Source organism: Girardinichthys multiradiatus, chromosome 3 (genome assembly GCF_021462225.1).
Source record: "Girardinichthys multiradiatus isolate DD_20200921_A chromosome 3, DD_fGirMul_XY1, whole genome shotgun sequence".
Taxonomy (NCBI): domain Eukaryota; kingdom Metazoa; phylum Chordata; class Actinopteri; order Cyprinodontiformes; family Goodeidae; genus Girardinichthys; species Girardinichthys multiradiatus.
The window spans coordinates 3,158,292-3,177,074 of record NC_061796.1 but is presented as its reverse complement, the minus strand read 5'-3'; the positions used below and the strand labels follow the sequence as shown (position 1 = coordinate 3,177,074).

Here is an 18,783-nt window from a genome sequence, read left to right as displayed (position 1 = left end):
ATTACGCACAGACTCCTGCGGACACACACATAAACACACACTCCTCCTGCTCACCGTTGGCTTTCTTGCTGCATCTGTGCGAGCTGGTGCAGACGCCTGAGAGCCTTCTCCTGTTTGCGCTGGTCTTTCCATGATTTTGAGGCCACGTTGCGAACAAACTCTCTGTGCTGCAGTTCCTTCAACCTCTGCCGGAAGCGGACAAAAAAAGGGGGTGGGTGATAGGGAAGGAATGAAGATGACAAAGGGAAGAAGTGAGAGAAATATTTGTTTTAGAGGCTCTCCACGTCGCTGTCTTTCAAAGCTGTCAGCGGGCTCAGTCTGTAAACGTTCTCCTCCAAAGCTCATGGGCACTTATCTTCATTGAGCTTGGGAGAAAAAAAGTTTCTTCCTTTAACACACAGCTTGAGACCAAAACAGTACCAAACAGTAAAGAGCGCCCCACAGAAGCAGTTCACATGAGGGAGTTACCGATGCTGTTTCTGAGCTGTTGGAAGGACCTTAATTTATGTTTTACTCACAGGGAAGGCAACCCCAGAACTTTGAATGAAATAATCTTTTACTGGGATAAATAAAACTGATTCAATGACTTCTGATTTTACACTGAAAAGAATCACAAATATTTGTTAGTAGATTGATTGTATAAATAAAATCACATAAAATAAAAATAACTGAAAAATGTTCCCAAATATAGCAGCAAAGCATAAAACCATTTTTCTCAAAGAGAGAACAAAAATGACATTAAAATAAAACTGTTATGATTCTGGCCTGTCTGCCTGCTTTGCTCTCACTCATGCAATCAACTTATCTGCTTCATCTGTCTGCAGCTGCGCTGCTGCGCTATCACCGTCATGCCACACACCTGTGGAGCTGCAGTTGTATACAGCCATCTGACAGGCAGACGGTGCCAGATTTTCAAAAACATTTGTGAGTAGTTATCCAGTGTTCCTTCCTGACTGATCTTGTTCTCTGACCTTGTCTTGCCTCACGGATTTTGCCTTCTTGCCTGCCCCTTGTCTGACGGATTGGATTTCTGGATTTTGACTCTGTTTTCTGTCCCTGGATTTATGCCTCAGCCTAACCACTGGTTTATTCAGCCTGAGCCTGCCTGGCTCTCTAGTCCGCCTGGAGTTATTGTCAAGAGGACAATCACAGCTCTCTATGTTCCTGTCACAGCTTCAGCTGATTCCTCTGAGGATTTGGATCAGTCGGCAATCCGACTTCAGTCTGTTGGACGCTTCCTCATTAACTGTCTGGATCACTTTCTCCTCTAGATTTTGTGCCTCATCCCCAGATTGAGAAGGTTTGTGACTTTATCTAACTCCTTGCAAATCCTGAGTTTTATTCAGCCACTAACTAGTCTCTCTGTTCTCTGTGGTTCTTGGATGCTGACTGCTGTTCTCCTGCTCTCTGATCCTGAGTTTCTGAATAAACCTTTTAACTTATCACTTTGTGTTTGGCTGAATTTGGGTTCTCTGTCTCTGGTCGTGATAGTAAAATCTGGCCAAAAGATGGACCCATCGCCAGCACAGCAGTGGCGCACTAATGTTGATCACTCTATTGCCTGTCTAGATTCCGGCATGGAGGAAATGATTTCTATGCTGCGCTCCATGATTCCTGCCTCCACGTCAGCGCCCTCACAGCCTGTTGCCCACAAAGTTCCTGATCTTTCCGCTGTGGTAAGAGAACCTAGACTCACACCTCCTGAGCTGTTTAAGGGAGATCCTGACCAGTGCTGTGCTTTTCTTACTCAGTGTGAGATTCATTTTGAGCTTCAGCCATCTTCGTTCCCAGCCAGCCTGAAGCACTGCGCTGATCAGCTGTCTCCAGTCTTCACAGACATTTTTAACACCTCACTGGAGACATGTCATGTGCCAGCCTGCTTCAAGTCCTCCACCATCGTCCCTGTTCCCAAGAAGCCAAGGACCACAGGGCTTAATGACTTCAGACACGTCACCCTGACCTCTGTGGTGAAGAAGTCCTTTGAGCGCCTTGTGCTCTCACACCTAAAAGACATCACTGACCCCCTCCTGGACCCCCTGCAGTTTGCCTACAGAGCCAACAGGTCTGTAGATGATGCAGTCAACTTAGCTCTTAACTTCATCCTCCGGCACCTGGACTTCACAGGAATCTATGCCAGGATCCTGTTTGTGGATTTCAGCTCTGCCTTCAACACCATCGTCCCAGCTCTGCTCCAGGAGAAACTCTTCCAGCTGAGTGTGCCTGACTCCACCTGCAGGTGAATCACTGACTTCCTGTCTGACAGGAAGCAGCACTTGAGGCTGGGGAAGCACCTCTCTGACTCCCTGACCATCAGCACCGGTTCCCCCCAAGGATGTGTTCTCTCTCTCCTCTGCTCTTCTCCCTTTACACCAACAGCTGCACCTCCAGTCACCAGTCTGTCAAGCTTCTGAAGTTTGCAGACGACACCACCCTGATCGGACTCATCTCTGATGGTGACGAGTCTGCGTACAGATGGGAGGTGGACCTTCTGTTGGACTGGTGCAGCCAGAACAACCTTGAGCTCAATGCTCTAAAGACAGTGGAGATGGTTATGGACTTCAGGCAGAACCCAGCCCCACCTGCTCCCATCACCCTCTGTGACTCTACAATTGATACTGTGGAATATTTCCGCTTCCTGGGAACCATCATCTCCCAGGATCTCAAGTGGGAGCCAAACATCAGCTCCCTCATCAATAAAGCCCAGCAGAGGATGTTCTTTGTGTGGCAGCTGAAGAAATTCAACCTGCCAATGACTATGATGGTGCACTTCTACACAGCCATCATTGAGTCCATCCTCACCTCCTCCATCACCATCTGGTACACCGCTGCTACAGCCAAGGATAAGGGCAGGCTGCAGCGTGTCATTCGGTCTGCTGAGAAGGTGATTGGCTGCAGTCTACTGTCGCTCCAGGAACTTTACACCTCCAGGACCCTGAAGCGGGCAGGGAAGATTCTGGCTGATTCCTCCCACCCTGGTCACAGACTCTGGACTTGTTGAAAACCTCCTTAAACGCATGATATTTGGCGGCACCTTAGACAGATCGGGGTATGTCTCTTCAATGTCATTCTCCGGAATAATATCTGTAGAGGCAGAAGACAGACAAGTGGCCAAGCAGGACTTAGCCCAGCCCAATATCTCTTTGGCTTGCCAGTCAATGTGGGGGTTGTGCTTTCGTAACCAGGAGGCCCCTAAAACAATGGGTAGTTTAGGTAAGTTGATGATCCTGAATGTGACTTCGTCCTGATGATTGCCCCCCAGTGTGAGTCTTATTACCTCTGTTTTGTAGCGTGAGCTGTTGATAATATGACCATCCAATGCCAGAACATTACGGGTGTCAAACGTGGGACTTCCACCTCATAGACCTTATGACTGCACCATTGAGCTCCTACCAGGCACTTCTCCCCCTAGGGGTCGATTGTATTCATTGTCAGAACCAGAGAACCAAGCCATGAGGAAGTATGTTGACGAGTCACTAAAAGCTGGTATTATCAGACCTTCTTCTCCAGCAGGGGCAGGCTTCTTCTTTGTGGGAAAGAAGGATGGTTCCTTGAGACCATGTATCGACTACAGGGTTTTAAATGACATCACCATCAAGAACCGATACCCCCTACCACTTATGAGCACTGCTTTCGACCAGATTCAAGGTGCCAAGATCTTCTCTAAGTTGGATTTCAGAAATGCTTACCACATTGTCCGTATCAAGGAGGGGGATGAATGGAAGACAGCATTTAACACTCCCACTACTCACTGAGTACTGTGTAATGCCTTTTGGTTTAACCAATGCCCCTACAGTTTTTCAGGCATTGGTGAATGATGTCCTGAGGGACATGGTTGGACAGTTTGTTTTTGTTTACCTTGACGACATTCTGATTTATTCCCAGCATCTGGAAACTCACAGAAGTCATGTTCGGACCGTTCTCCTCCGTCTTCTTCAAAATCACCTGTTTGTCAAAGCTGAAAAGTGTGAGTTTCCCACCACTACCACTTAATTCCTTGGATTCATCATTTCTCCAGACAAAGTCATAGTGGACCCCTCCAAAGTCAAGGCGGTCTTGGAATTGCCTTCTCCTACCAACCGCGAACAGCTTCAAAGGTTTCTGGGGTTTGATAATTTTTACAGACGATTCATCAGGAATTATAGCCTCATAGCAGCCCCTCTTAATGCTCTCACATTGTCTAAGACAAGGTTTGGCAGAAAGGATTATTTACATCTGCTCCTGTTCTACGGTCCCCTAACCCCGATAAACAGTTCATTGTGGAGGTTGACGCTTCAAACACAGGGGTTGGAGCAGTCCTAAGCCAAAGAAATTCTGCTGATCGTATTCACCCATGTGCCTTCTTTTCTAGGACTTTGTCCCAAGCAGAGCGCAATTATGATGTGGGGGACCGAGAACTGTTGGCAGTCAAGTTGGCTCTCGAGGAGTGCAGGCATTGGCTAGAGGGGGCTAAGGAACTGTTTCTTGTATGGACAGATCATAAGAACCTGGAGTACCTGAGATCAGTGAAGCGCCTTAATCCCAGGCAGGCAAGGTGGGCTTTATTTTTTGGAAGATTCAACTTCTGTGTCTTTCAGACCTGGAGTCAAAAATGGCAAACCGGATGCCCTGTCCAGAATACAGGAACCCTCCGAGTCACAGGCCTCTGGGGAGGATGAATTTATTCTCCCGGAATCAGTGAGACTCTCTGTCACCATGTTGGAGTTGGAGGGAGAGGTTAGAGATGCCACCAAAGACCTCCCTGTCCCAACTTCATGCCCACCTGACTGGTGTTTTGTCCCGGAGCACCTTGTACCCAAGGTACTTAATTCATGCCATAATTCACGTCTGTTCTGTCATCCTGGTATCAGCAGGACATTGCAGATGGTCCGGACTCAGTTTTGGTGGCCATCTCTTGTCAAAGATGTCACAGATTACGTCACGGCCTGTACTCAATGTTCCCAAGCCAAGTCTTCTCGTCGCCCTCCTCCTGGACTCTTGCATCCCCTACCCATTCCTCCTCGTCCCTGGTCACACATAGCCATGGACTTCGTCACAGGTTTGCCAGTTTCTAATGGCTTCACAGTTCTGTTAACTGTCATCGACAAATTTTCAAAGATGGTTCACCTAGCTCCTCTCAAGAAGCTGCCTCCAGCCAAGGAAATGGGGCACATTCTGGCACGTGAGGTTTTTTGCCTTCATGGCATACCCACAGACATTGTGTCAGACAGAGGGCCCCAGTTTGTGTCACGTTTCTGGAAAGAGTTTTGTTCCTTGCTGGGGATTACTGTTAGTTTGTCTTCAGGATTTCACCCACAGTCGGATGGACAGACTGAGAGGGCCAACCAGGAGGTGGAGACCAAACTTCTTATGTGAGTCAGACGCAACTAAATGGTCTCAAAATTTACCCTTTGTTGAATATGCTGTCAACACCCTCTCGGCTTGTACCACGGGGTTATCCCACTTCCAAGTTGCGTTTGGTTTTCAGACACCCTTGTTCACAGTCCAGGAGAAAGAAGCTGAGGTTCCTTCTGCTCAGGCCGCGGCCCTAAGATGTCAGCGCATCTGGAGGAAGGCAAGAAGGTCTATGATCAGAATGTCGGAGGTGCAGGCACGCACAGCAAATAGTCGGAGAATCCCTGCTCCAAGCTACAAGGTGGGACAGAAGGTTTGGCTGTTCACCAAGGATTCCCGCTTCTGGTTGACTCCCGTAAGCTGGCACCTCGTTTTGTGGGACCCTTTCCCATATCCAAAATCATCAATCCTGTGGCTGTTTGTTTACGTCTGCCTCGTGCCATGAAAGTTCACCCTACCTTCCAGGTGTCCCAGATCAAGCCCTATGTGGTGTCCCGTCTCGGGCCCACCTCCGGGTCCCCTCCACCCGCCCGGCTTCTTGTTGATGGCCCAGTCTACACTGTCCGGTGCATCATCCGGTCCAGACGGCAGGGACGTGGCATACATTATCTGGTGGACTGGGAGGGCTATGGTCCTGAGGAGAGGTCCTGGATTCCTGCACAATTCATCATGGACAAAACCCTCATCATGGATTTCCACCGCCTCCATCCTGATCAGCCTCAGGGTCCGTCCAGAGCCGGACCTTGAGGAGGGGGTACTGTTATGATTCTGGCCTGTCTGCCTGCTCTGCTCTCACTCATGCAATCAACTCATCTGCTTCACCTGTCTGCTGCTGCGCAATCACTGTCATGCCACACACCTGTGGAGCTGCAGTTGTATACAGCCATCTGACAGGCAGACAGTGCCAGATTTTCAAAAACATTTGTGAGTAGTTATCCAGCGTTCCTTCGTGACTGATCTTGTTCTCTTACCTTGCCTTGCCTAACAGATTTTGCCTTCTTGCCTGCCCCGTGTCTGACGGATTGGATTTCTGGATTTCGACTGTTTTCTGCCTCTACCTGCCCCTTGTCTGACGCCTTTAGTCCTGGAATTTGACCCTGTTTCTGTCCCTGGATTTACGCCTCAGCCTAACCACTGGTTTATTCAGCCTGAGCCCGCCTGGCTCTCTAGTCCGCCTGGAATTATTGTCAAGAGGACAATCACAGCTCTCTATGTTCCTGTCACAGCTTCAGCTGACTCCTCTGAGGATTTGGATCAGTCGGCAATCCGACTTCAGTCTGTTGGACGCTTCCTCATTAACTGTCTGGATCACTTTCTCCTCTGGATTCTGTGCCTCATCCCCAGATTGCGAAGGTTTGTGACTTTAAAACTCAGGATTTGCAAGGAGTTAGATGTTCAGCCACTGACTAGTCTCTCTGTTCTCAGTGGTTCCTGGAAGCTGACTGCTGTTCTCCTGCTCTCTGATCCTGAGTTTCTGAATAAACCTTTTAACTTATCACTTTGTGTTTGGCTGAATTTGGGTTCTCTGTCTCTGGTTGTGATAAAAACTTACTTAGGTGCAAAGTAATCCAACAAGACAACAACAAAATATAGTTTTTCTTCCTTTACAGTGGTTTCTAATAAATTACTGTCTCTTTTCCTTTTTGGCAGTGTCCTTTAAGGACTTTTGTGGTGTGCTTCTTTTATTGCATTTTGCTTCCTAATGCCACTTTACATTTACCACAGGACAGACATGGGATTTTGTCTACAGACCAAAATTCAAGCCCTGTGTGAAATGATTGCTTTTTGTTCCATTTAGGTTTGTGTTTCTGACTGCAGTTTGAGAAAGTTATCAGTGATTTTTCATACAACTGTTACCCTGCATCCATCTTTAGCTGCTGAAGCCCACATCAAATCAGACGTTGACATATAAACTGGTCCAAGTCATGTCAGGATCTGTGTTGTCTTGTTGTTGTTGCACTGTGCTTGGCCTCTAAGTGGCTCTAGGTTCGTGAGGAGTGGTGACAGGTGTCCCATATTCCCTTATCACCCCTGGAGGGTACTTAAGATGGAGGCACCCAGCAGTTCAGCGCCAGAGTGTTGCCCTCAGTGGTATTGACTCAAGCCACAGTTTGCTTAAGCTTGTCTTTGTCCTTTTGGGTAATTTTGTATTTGCTCTTTGCAGACTGGATTCCTATGCCTAACCTTGTCTTTGAAGACAAACTTGGATGTTTTTGTCACTAGAGAAGGATTTCCTAGCCACGTGGATTATACCAGGATTGCCAACACTTTGCTTCCTAAGTTACTGGCTGACAGCTATTCCGACGGTGCAAATTCCTGGAACAACTACGGACCACCACTGGGCTAGACAAAAGACTGGAAATCAACCACCTTCTGGTTTACTTCAACCATTCAGTGTCCCTAAACACCCCTGGTCTCACATTGCTTTGGACTTTGTTACCGGTTTGCCCATCTCCAGAGGTATGTCAACCATTCTCACAATTGTAGATCATTTTTCTAAGGCTTGTCATCTTATCCCTTTAAAGAAACTTCCGTCAGCTTTCCAAACAGCTCAACTTTTAGTGCAGCATGTTTTTCGCCTTCATGGCATACCACAGGAGATCTTATCTGACCGAGGGCCTCAGTTCACCTCCCGAGTGTGGAAACAGTACTGTTCAACTCTGGGGGTCAAGCCTACTTTAACCTCGGGTTATCATCCACAATCCAACGGACAAACTGAGTGCATGAATCAACAGATGGAATCCGTTCTCAGGTGTTTATCTGCTTCAGATCCCTTAGACTGGAGCACTTACCTGCCTTGGGCTGAGTACGCCATTAACTCATGTTTCTTCAGCTACTGGACTGTTACCTTTCGAGGCATCTGTGTGGTATCAGCCACCTTTGTTTCAGGCAGATGAAAAGGACATTGCAGTTGCCTCTGTTTGCCTCCATGTCTGTCGTTGCAAAAGATTCTGGTCCACGGCTTCCCAGGCTCTCCTCTGCACAGTGGATCAGAACAAGAAGTATGCCGACCGTAAACGGAGGCCGGCCCCAGCGTATCAGCCTGGCCAAAAGGTCTGGCTGTCTTCTAAGGACATACCTTTTAAAAGCGGTTTCTAAAAAACTGTTTTTCCGCTTTATTGGTCCTTATACCATTGAGTCCATCATCAATCCTTCTGCCCTTCGCCTTGGTCTACCTCCTAGCCTGCGTGTGCACCCCATTTTTCAAGTCTCTTAGGTTAAACCTGTCTTTTCCAGTGCTTCCTATTATCATATTCCCTAATTATCCCTGGAGGGTACTTAAGATGGAGGCCGCCAGCAGTTCAGCGCCAGAGTGTTGCCCTCAGTGGTATTGACTCAAGCCACAGTTGGCCTAAGCTTGTCTTTGTCCTTTTGGGCAATTTTGTATTTGCTCTTTGAAGACTGGATTCCTATGCCTGACCTTGTCTTTGAAGAATCCTCATCAACTTGGATGTTTTTGTCACTGGAGAAGGATTTCCTAGCCACGTGGATTATACCTGGATTGCCAACACTTTGCTTCCTAAATTACTAGCTGGCGGCTATTCCGACGGTCCCTTTCCTGGAACAACTACGGACCACTACATGCGAACACTGTCCACCCTCCCACACAATAACATCATCAGCCAAACCTCAGAGTACCTCAAAGTGAGTCCAAGTACCTACCAGCTCCGTTCATCTCAGTGTGCCGTTCCATTGTTGTCTCACCCCCTCCTGGCGGATCAAACTCCACTCCCTAGTAAGGCATATTTTGTTATTTTGTTACATCCACCATCTTGGACTTTATATATTCTTACCATGTCTACTTACCTTGCAGTTGTCTTCCGGTTCCAGCTTCACTTCCCTTTACCGGCTCACTGTAAAATAATACCTCTTGTAAATCTTCATCGGTCTCCTTATTGCTTTCTGCAAGTGGGTCAAAACAATCCGTAAAACAATGACGAGTCACTTCAAATAAAAAGAATCTAGTATGGGCCAAATACATTTTACATCGACTATCCAAAAATAAATGTAATACTGTTTATCTTCAAACACAATATATCTTCAAAAGTCTAAACTTAAAAAAACTGATAAAGTGAAATTCAAGCAATAAATACTAAATTACTAATGATTAACTAACAATGGGAACATTTATCCGGTCACAGGGAGAGGCTGTCACAAACATTGGTTAAGCTGCCAGACATAGTCTACAGGTCGTTCTCAAAATATTAGCATATTGTGATAAAGTTCATTATTTTCCATAATGTCACGATGAAAATTTAACATTCATATATTTTAGATTCATTGCACACTAACTGAAATATTTCAGGTCTTTTATTGTCTTAATATGGATGATTTTGGCATACAGCTCATGAAAACCCAAAATTCCTATCTCACAAAATTAGCATATTTCATCCGACCAATTAAAGAAAAGTGTTTTTAATACAAAAAGCGTCAACCTTCAAATAATCATGTACAGTTATGCACTCAATACTTGGTCGGGAATCCTTTGGCAGAAATGACTGCTTCAATGCGGCGTGGCATGGAGGCAATCAGCCTGTGGCACTGCTGAGGTCTTATGGAGGCCCAGGATGCTTCGATAGCGGCCTTTAGCTCATCCAGAGTGTTGGGTCTTGAGTCTCTCAACGTTCTCTTCACAATATCCCACAGATTCTCTATGGGGTTCAGGTCAGGAAAGTTGGCAGGCCAATTGAGCACAGTGATACCATGGTCAATAAACCATTTACCAGTGGTTTTGGCACTTTGAGCAGGTGCCAGGTCGTGCTGAAAAATGAAATCTTCATCTCCATAAAGCTTTTCAGCAGATGGAAGCATGAAGTGCTCCAAAATCTCCTGATAGCTAGCTGCATTGACCCTGCCCTTGATAAAACACAGTGGACCAACACTAGCAGCTGACACGGCAACCCAGACCATCACTGACTGTGGGTACTTGACACTGGACTTCTGGCATTTTGGCATTTCCTTCTCCCCAGTCTTCCTCCAGACTCTGGCAACTTGATTTCCGAATGACATGCAGAATTTGCTTTCATCCGAAAAAAGTACTTTGGACCACTGAGCAACAGTCCAGTGCTGCTTCTCTGTAGCCCAGGTCTGGGGAATGCGGCACCTGTAGCCCATTTCCTGCACACGCCTGTGCAAGGTGGCTCTGGATGTTTCTACTCCAGACTCAGTCCACTGCTTCTGCAGGTCCCCCAAGGTCTGGAATTGGCCCTTCTCCACAATCTTCGTCAGGGTCCGGTCACCTCTTCTCGTTGTGCAGCGTTTTCTGCCACATTTTTCCTTCCCACAGACTTCCCACTGAGGTGCCTTGATACAGCACTCTGGGAACAGCCTATTAGTTCAGAAATTTCTTTCTGTGTCTTACCCTCTTGCTTGAGGGTGTCAATAGTGGCCTTCTGAACAGCAGTCAGGTCGGCAGTCTTACCCATGATTGGGGTTTTGATTGATGAACCAGGCTGTGAGTTTTAAAGGCCTCAGGAATCTTTTGCAGGTGTTTAGAGTTAACTCGTTGATTCAGATGATTAGGTTCATAGCTCGTTTAGAGACCCTTTTAATGATATGCTAATTTTGTGAGATAGGAATTTTGGGTTTTCATGAGCTGTATGCCAAAATCATCCGTATTAAGACAATAAAAGACCTGAAATATTTCAGTTAGTGTGCAATGAATCTAAAATATATGAATGTTGAATTTTCATCATGACATTATGGAAAATAATGAACTTTATCACAATATGCTAATATTTTGAGAAGGACCTGTATGTTCGTTTAGATTCAGAGCCACTTACATACAGTCAATATCAATCCATTTGTCAAATCCGGCTTATTATAAAATGGCAACTGGTAAAAAGTTATCAAAGAAAGCAGAGTGCAGTATGCAGCAAACCATCCTCTTGATCATGCAGTGACAGTGGAGAAAAACCACTTCCTTTGAACAGGAAAAAAACCTCCCACAGGACCTGGTTCAGTATCCGCCATGTGCCATGACAAGGCGGTTGACTGGACAATAAGGAAACACAGAAAAACACAGCAGCCCTGGATCACATCAAAACTGATCAATCAAAGTAAGCCAGCATGAGTGGGAAAAGAAAATGTGTCTTTGCCCAGTAATGTTTTTTTTATGTTCTAGTGTACAAAACTCCAAACTTACAATTAAACAAATTGAAGCAAAAGTATTTATAACCACTGAATTTGTCATGTTAAAATCAGACAATTACATGCATTCTTTGAGATTTTATGTGATAGACCAACAAGAAGAACATAATTGTAAGGTAGAGTGGAAATGATAGAGCTTTAATTTATTAACAAATTAAAATGTTAAGTGTTGCCTGCTTTTGTATTTAGCACCTCTGAGTTAATACCATATAGAACCACCTTTCGCAGTAAGAACTGCACGTTTTTGGAGGTTTGCTTGCACCAGGAACTGATTTTTTTTCACTCATTCTTGTTTGCAAAAGAGTTGATTAGATAACACCAATTGTTAATTTTTGCTGGATGCTGAAGAATCATTTTGACACAAAAACATTATCTGATCTAAATCATTCCAGGGCAGCTGGGGCTGTATGTTTAGGGCTATTGTCTGGCTGAAAGGTGAATCTTCACACCGGTCCCAAGACTTTTGCAGCCTCTATAATTTTTTTCACTAAGATTACCCTGTGTTTAACTCTGGCCAGCTTTAAGTGCCCACTGAATAGAATAATCCCCCAGCATGATGTTGCCACACACTTGTTTTACTGTGGGGGCATTTGTTGTCTCCCCTTATATGGCTTGTGGCAAATGAGAAACTGCAAACGTATGGATTATTTTCACTAAATGCTTTTTCTTAATATTTCATAATGCCATATTTGTGAAATGCACAACTATTTGTAGTCCAGTCAACAAATGTTCCCACGTGAATTATGGCTTCCTACAGTAATCAGCTACTTGAAAATAAATGCTTGAAAAAAGTGAACCTATGGATTTGTAAATGGTTTGCCTTCACACAGGTGTAGCCTACATCAGGTAGTGAACTCTCAAAAGGTCATCATGCTGTGGAATCAAAGCTCTTTTTGGAGGAGAAGAATTAATCTGTTCAGTACTCTTAGAGAAGAAAAAAAATGACAAGCTTGTGTAAAATGTTCTGCCGCCATGTTTCCAAGGTTATAGCGGCAGGTGGAGGGCTTAAAATACACTCCATCATTCCTGAGAATAAATGAAGGCGCTAAAGGGGAACAAGTGATTTACAATGTGACGCCAACGGGGTTTTGACAAACATCTGTATGTGGGAGCAAGACGAGGCACCATCTTTGCTTGTTTGATTATGACAAACACAGATAAACACAAATGCAAGAAACATGTGGGGGGATCAAATCAGCATAAAGAGTGTTTTCATTTTAAAGAATGCGGTAGGTCAATTAGCTTGGCCATACCTATATGGGTGAGAGTGTGAATGTTATAGTATTATGTGTGCGAGTGTATTTATGTGAGTCTATAGCCATGGGTGTACTGGTTCTTCCAGGGAAACAATGATTCATGCCCCTCACTTCGGTTTCCTTTTCTGACATGCTTTAATCCTTCTTTTATACATGCTTGGCAGGTATGAGTGTGCACAGACTTTTTTCTCCACATCTGAAGGGTAGAGATGCGACTCAGGAGTTTGGGAATAGATGCAACCTTGTGCACTGCATTCTTCCTCTTTCTTTCCAGTATATTTTATTTTTCTCTATTTTCTTCTCAATTTGTTTTCTCAGGGTTTGTTATTCACTTCATCTATTTGCGAATTTAATCTTGCGGTGTAATTTGCGACAGGATTACACCACATGTACTTTCAGATTGTGTTACACTTATCCGCCCATTCAATATGTATCGCCCAACGCTAGCATGCACTCATCAGATTAGCTCCTCACTCATCAGATTTATTTATATACTCACTCATTTTTGCAACCTGGATCTAATGCAGGAGCTGACAGTTGTCAGGTTAATCTCAGTTGAGTTTTACACAAGCTGGTGTCTTTTTACATTATCGAGTGATGCTCAACCTCCCACTCTGCACTCACTGATGATAGCCCTAGGTATGTGCCACTGGAACTGTGGGTTTTGGATCCCTGATACATGAAGATGCCTGAGCAGTGCAGATGTTTGTAATGTGTGTAGATGTAGGAAGCTGTGAGCGGTTATTCTATGGGGAATATTAATCATGCTGCAATAAAGAGGCGTATATGATAAACTACTGTGGTTGTGAAAAAAGCAAAGAATAAGTGAAACAGATCAGTCTATGACAGGACAAATATATAAGAATGAATACCTTCTGCTTCTTTGTCATTTGCCAGGTTATTGTTCTCTCATAAAAACAGGCCCTTCTACATGCAAACCTGTAGGTATATGTGGAACCTAATAAAAACTCTTCAATCTGACCATTTTCAGTGAACACATGAGGAAGATGTTTTTTAAATTTTCCAACTTAAATGTAAAAGGTAACATCATGTCTCAAGTGATGGAAAACATGGCAGCTCCTGACATTGTCAGTCCAGCCAGAATCAACTAAAGGAGTTGTCCAAAGCCAGGCCAAACATAATTTAGGATTTGCAAAAGCCCATGTTGGCTCCAGGTAATTTTGCCCCTTCACCAGTATACCTCCATTGTGTTTCTATGTCTTTCCATTTCATTCCTTCCTACTTTCATTTCACACCTGCAGGCAGAGTATACACTTAAATCATGTTGTATGTGTTTGTTTTTCTTTGCACATAAGCATTTCATGGACATTTTCAACTCTCATATAAAATTTAATGTAGTTCTCAATGTCTTTGTATTACTTTCTAATTCCTTGTTTGTCCGTACAAACTTGGCAATAAAGCTGATTCAGATTCAGATATTTTGTAAAAAGCAATGCATATAATCACCAGTTAAGACTTGTAAAGCCCTGCATTCAGACATATTTACCCTGGAATCGATGACAAGAAAAAGGAGACAAAGCAAACGCAATCAGCTCCCATTCTCCAAAGCCAATACTCCTGCCGGGAAACTGTCTTCAGCTAGAATTTCATCTGTTGTCTGCTCTGCAGGCAGGGTGTACATGCATCCTCTTATTTCTGTACGTGTGTGTATGTGTGTGTGTGTGTTCCCACAGTACCGCTGGCTTCTGTCAGCTCAGTGCCTCATACAGCTCGTTTCATGTGCCTGCCATCGGCTAAAACAAAGCACTAACATTGGCCTGCAGTTGCCTCAATTCATTTCCAAAGAGCAATGACAGAGGAGGAACGGCCCCTATTCAATGTTTATTTCATGATGCACAGTGTGGGCGTTCAGAAGTGGGAAGCACTTTGGCTTGGTTGAGAGATTGCCTTGTGTTTGCGGACAAGTGTACAGGGGTAAGTGCATGTCTGTGCGCTTTAACGTGAGAGTATAAGTCTTAGCATGACAACAGATAGCTTTAGGAGAATGGGATATCAGCAGAACCTTCAGCTTGTTAGTCCAGACTGGAGGTGAAGTGGATGTAAAAGGAACTGAAAACTTGCTGCCGGGGCTTCTTCTAATGGCCCACTAGCTTCAAATTGTCCAAGCAAGAATAATAAAATTATGCTTTAGCTACAACTAACAGCAACACGGTTTATTTAATGCTAAATATTTATTTGTCTTTAGAAGGAAGCACAAACTCAGGAAAAAACTGATTAAAAGCATACCATGGAAATCAGCTGTTTTAGAATTAAGACTAGAGGGGGAAAAGGGAACATTCTTGTATAATTGATTTGTAGCTTATGAACTTTACATATAATTACATTTCTGTGTTCTAGTTGTCTTGGTAACAGTTTATGTGTGCATAGTTTGAACTATTGTTCATGTAATTTGAACTTTCTATTTTGGAGCTTTTTTGCATATTCAGTTGGCAAGAGAGGACTTAATTTTTCTGTTTGTAATCTGCAAGAATTACGACAAACCAGCAGAGTGACTGTCCTGAAAGACGATGAAGAGCTGGGTCACTATCAAAAGAACAGCTCATGAAAAATATGACTGGTGTTTATATGAACAATGTGCTAAAGTTAGAGTTGAACTTTTGGTAAGCAGCTGTACAACTGCGTGCTCGGTGTCTCCAATTGTGATGTCTTTCTACCAAGCATCAAATAAAAACTTAGTTAATAACAGTAATAAAGTAAAAAAAATAGAAATGAACGGATCACAATTATTAGACTTCACCAAAGCAGTTAAAATAGTCAAGGGTTGAAAGATGTTAAACATTGGAACACATTCTTTTCAATAATGTCAAAAAAGAAAACATTTGATTCAAAACATTATAATTTTTTATTGTATATTTTTTGTACCTCTCAACTAGTTCATTCTCTTCAAGTTTTCAAGTCTATCTTTCACTGAATCAAAATAAGGCAATCAGTGTATTAAAATGCAAATCCTAAGAATAAATCCAGTAACACTCTTTACTGTAAAAATAAAAACGTTATGCAGTTGTCACACTCTTTCTGCTGGGAAACACAACCAATAGGGCAGACTGTCATGGTTATAATAGCACAGCTTTCCATCAGCATGCAATCGCTATAGTAAAACATCCAAATCCTACTATATGAAATCAAAAATCAAAGAGCTGCCTGTTTGTGTTTCTACGTGTTGCCAGGTAGTGTGTGAGTGTGTCAGGTGCTTCTTTGTGTACCTGCTTGTGTGCATGGTCGTAGGAGTTGATGTGGTTGTCAAACTCCTGGTGTCTCAGGTACTGTTTGTCACACAGCTCACAGTAGAAAAGTGACTTCAGATCCTCGACTGAGCAACGCAAAGCCCTCTCTGTGCAGTCCTAGAGGAAGAAAGGTAGAGGCATTCAAATTGAGAGAATAAAGGGTTAGAATGCCATAGAAAGTGAGAGGTGAAAGAGAGACTGTTATCCATTTAGAGTGAATCTGCATTCCAGAAACATCAGCAATAATAGCCTCTACATGTGCTCTACATAAAACTGTTAAACGACATCCTATTAAAGAGAGTTGCCTTTACTGGCACTGCTGGAGGCTGAACAAAGCTGCTGAAGCCCCGTGTTTATGGCAGCTTAAGCCTGGGGGTAGACATTTAACACAGCCACAATAATATTAAATCTATGTATGTACTGTGATCGCAAGTATGGTGAGTCTTACTGTGGAGGAAATGACATTGTATAGACAGGACGCATGACCTTCTGAATACTATAATTTAGAGTTCTGCAGGAAATCCTGGAAGTGTAGAAAAAAGTTCAAATACACACAAATAGATACACACATAGCACTAGGACAGAGACATACATACACACATGCACTGTGTAAATGGCATATAGACCCGAGGGGATAAATTGCCTGTCTGCATGCTCACATCAGCCAGAACGCCTTTTTGGTACCAGAACCTAGCACAGTGCTATGTACAATAGGTGTGTTCACTTGTTTGTGTATGGCTGTGTATGAGTGTGTGCATGTGTTAAAGGGTGTGTGTGCATTCATACCATGCTCTGCTTCAGAATGTAATTTCCCTGAGGCTAGGGGCTGCCAATAAACACTATTGAATTCTGTTCTACACTGACATGATGGGAATTTAATTTGAGGTTGTCACTTCTTTCTCTCATTCTACCCTTCTTTCCTTCCCTCCATCCATTCTCTTCCTCCTCATGTTGCCCAGTTGTTTTTTTTCTTTTTATGCTCCTCCTTTCAGTCAATTAATTTGTTCTTCACTTCATCTCTCCCTTTTATTCACTCTATTTCCACTTTTCCTACTTCCTGGTGCTCTTTTTTTCTCTTTGTAAAGTCCTGGGTCATTCAGTGAGCCTTTGGCTCCAATTGACTTCAGTAAACACCACTTCAGACTCCAGAAATTGGGCACAAATGTTAGTGTGTGTGTAAATATTTTGCGCATGTAAATCAAGCCTTCTAACCTGCTGGAATAAAAAGTCTGAGAACGTCAGGTTTGTGCATTTGTTGAAAATAATTTATGAGTCTGTACAAAAGATTTGCATTTTTCTTCCAGTTGTGTGTGGTTTGTGAACCTCTGCTTAAACCTGATTGGACAACGACACCTTAAGGAGATGAATCAGGACAGAGTTTGTTGTGTTGCATTCAGGGATGGGTAAAATCCGACTGGATATCAGCATTGAACATATGTAATCAGACGTTTTAAATACATAAACAAAAATATTTTTTTTTTGATCTGGAGGGTTTCTTAAGTTCAAACAATAGCAGAGCCAATTATAGATGCCTGCTGTCAGTGGGCAGTCTGCATCTGAAATAATTTAATGTTAGGAAGGAGAAAACACAGGACAGATGTTTGTTATGTATTTTGAGCGAACATTTAGAGTAGTGAAAATTCTCTGAGATTTTCAGATTAATAAAAACTGAGAAGAAAACTTCGTCACCACAGGGGAGCAACAAGAAGCTTATGCAGAAAAAGTTAACTGAAACAAGGTTTTATTTATTTAAATTTGATCACTATTTGCCATAAAGCATAACAGATTTGTAAATCTATATATATATCAATATTATGGAAGACCTTGACCCAAGGTGGGAATGTTTAAAATTTTAAATTACACTGAGAGATTGCTGCAACAGTTAGCAATCTTAATGATGCTAACTTTACAAAACATTTCTTAACTGAATACTTACACATCATTGGAAAGACATTATCCTTACAATGACCAAACTGTCCATTTCTTATACACAAAATGGGTGAAAAGAAGGGGAGGACTGACAGGACTCTTCCAGACTGAAATCAACCCGGATGGAACTGATATATATCGATCCCCTGCCTCTCGAAGTGTGTATGTGTGTGTGCCATGGCATCGATCTGACCTGCAAGTTTAAGTCACTTCCAGGAAATGATCCAATCACAGAGAGCAGTCTTCACATGAGTTAGCCCAAAGTGATGAGGTGGAAATAATAAATTTCACGTGTTTGTGTAGATTTATGCTGTTGCATGTATGCTTACTATAAGTGTGTGAATGTATTTTTGGTCTGGCCTTACCTCAGGATATACTCTATCCCCTTCCTCTCACTTCGCTGCATTCTGTCAGGATAATTACTTTTAACAACGAAATATAGAGAGGAGTATACACATGAGGAAAAAACGTAAAGGTGCGAAGGCATCAAAGCAGAAATGTGTGTATATGTGTGTGTGCACTGAAGAGTAATTTGTTTGTGTCAGAAGAACCCTGGAAAACCATTTTTCTGGTGTACACTGGAATCAAACATGAGAACTTTAATTGGCTCTGAAGACGTGCACGCCTGTGATTTCTAAACCTTGCCCCGTACATTGACGTGAATAAACCCATTTATAGAAGTACATCAGCAGAAGGAGCATCCTAACACACACTGAAGCTTGTCCAATCATACACACTCTGTCAACCTGAAATGCCAGAGCCAAATTAATCTTGACCTCAATTTACCTCACTAGTGTAAATCTATTCTCATCTAAACACGGTTGATATTTTTGCAGGCTTGTGAATATAAATCTGCATCAATGTTTCTTGTT

The 18,783-nt window shown here is 43.3% G+C and overlaps 1 protein-coding gene across 1 annotated transcript in view; it reads right to left on the bottom strand.

The window, feature by feature from the left end:
• Positions 1–18,783, bottom strand: part of LOC124866077 (G patch domain-containing protein 8) — a 73,004-nt gene that overhangs the window by 9,163 nt on the left and 45,058 nt on the right. The window contains 2 exon segments of the mRNA XM_047361728.1: positions 55–185; positions 15,962–16,099. Of these exon segments, the coding sequence (XP_047217684.1) occupies positions 55–185; positions 15,962–16,099 (269 nt within the window).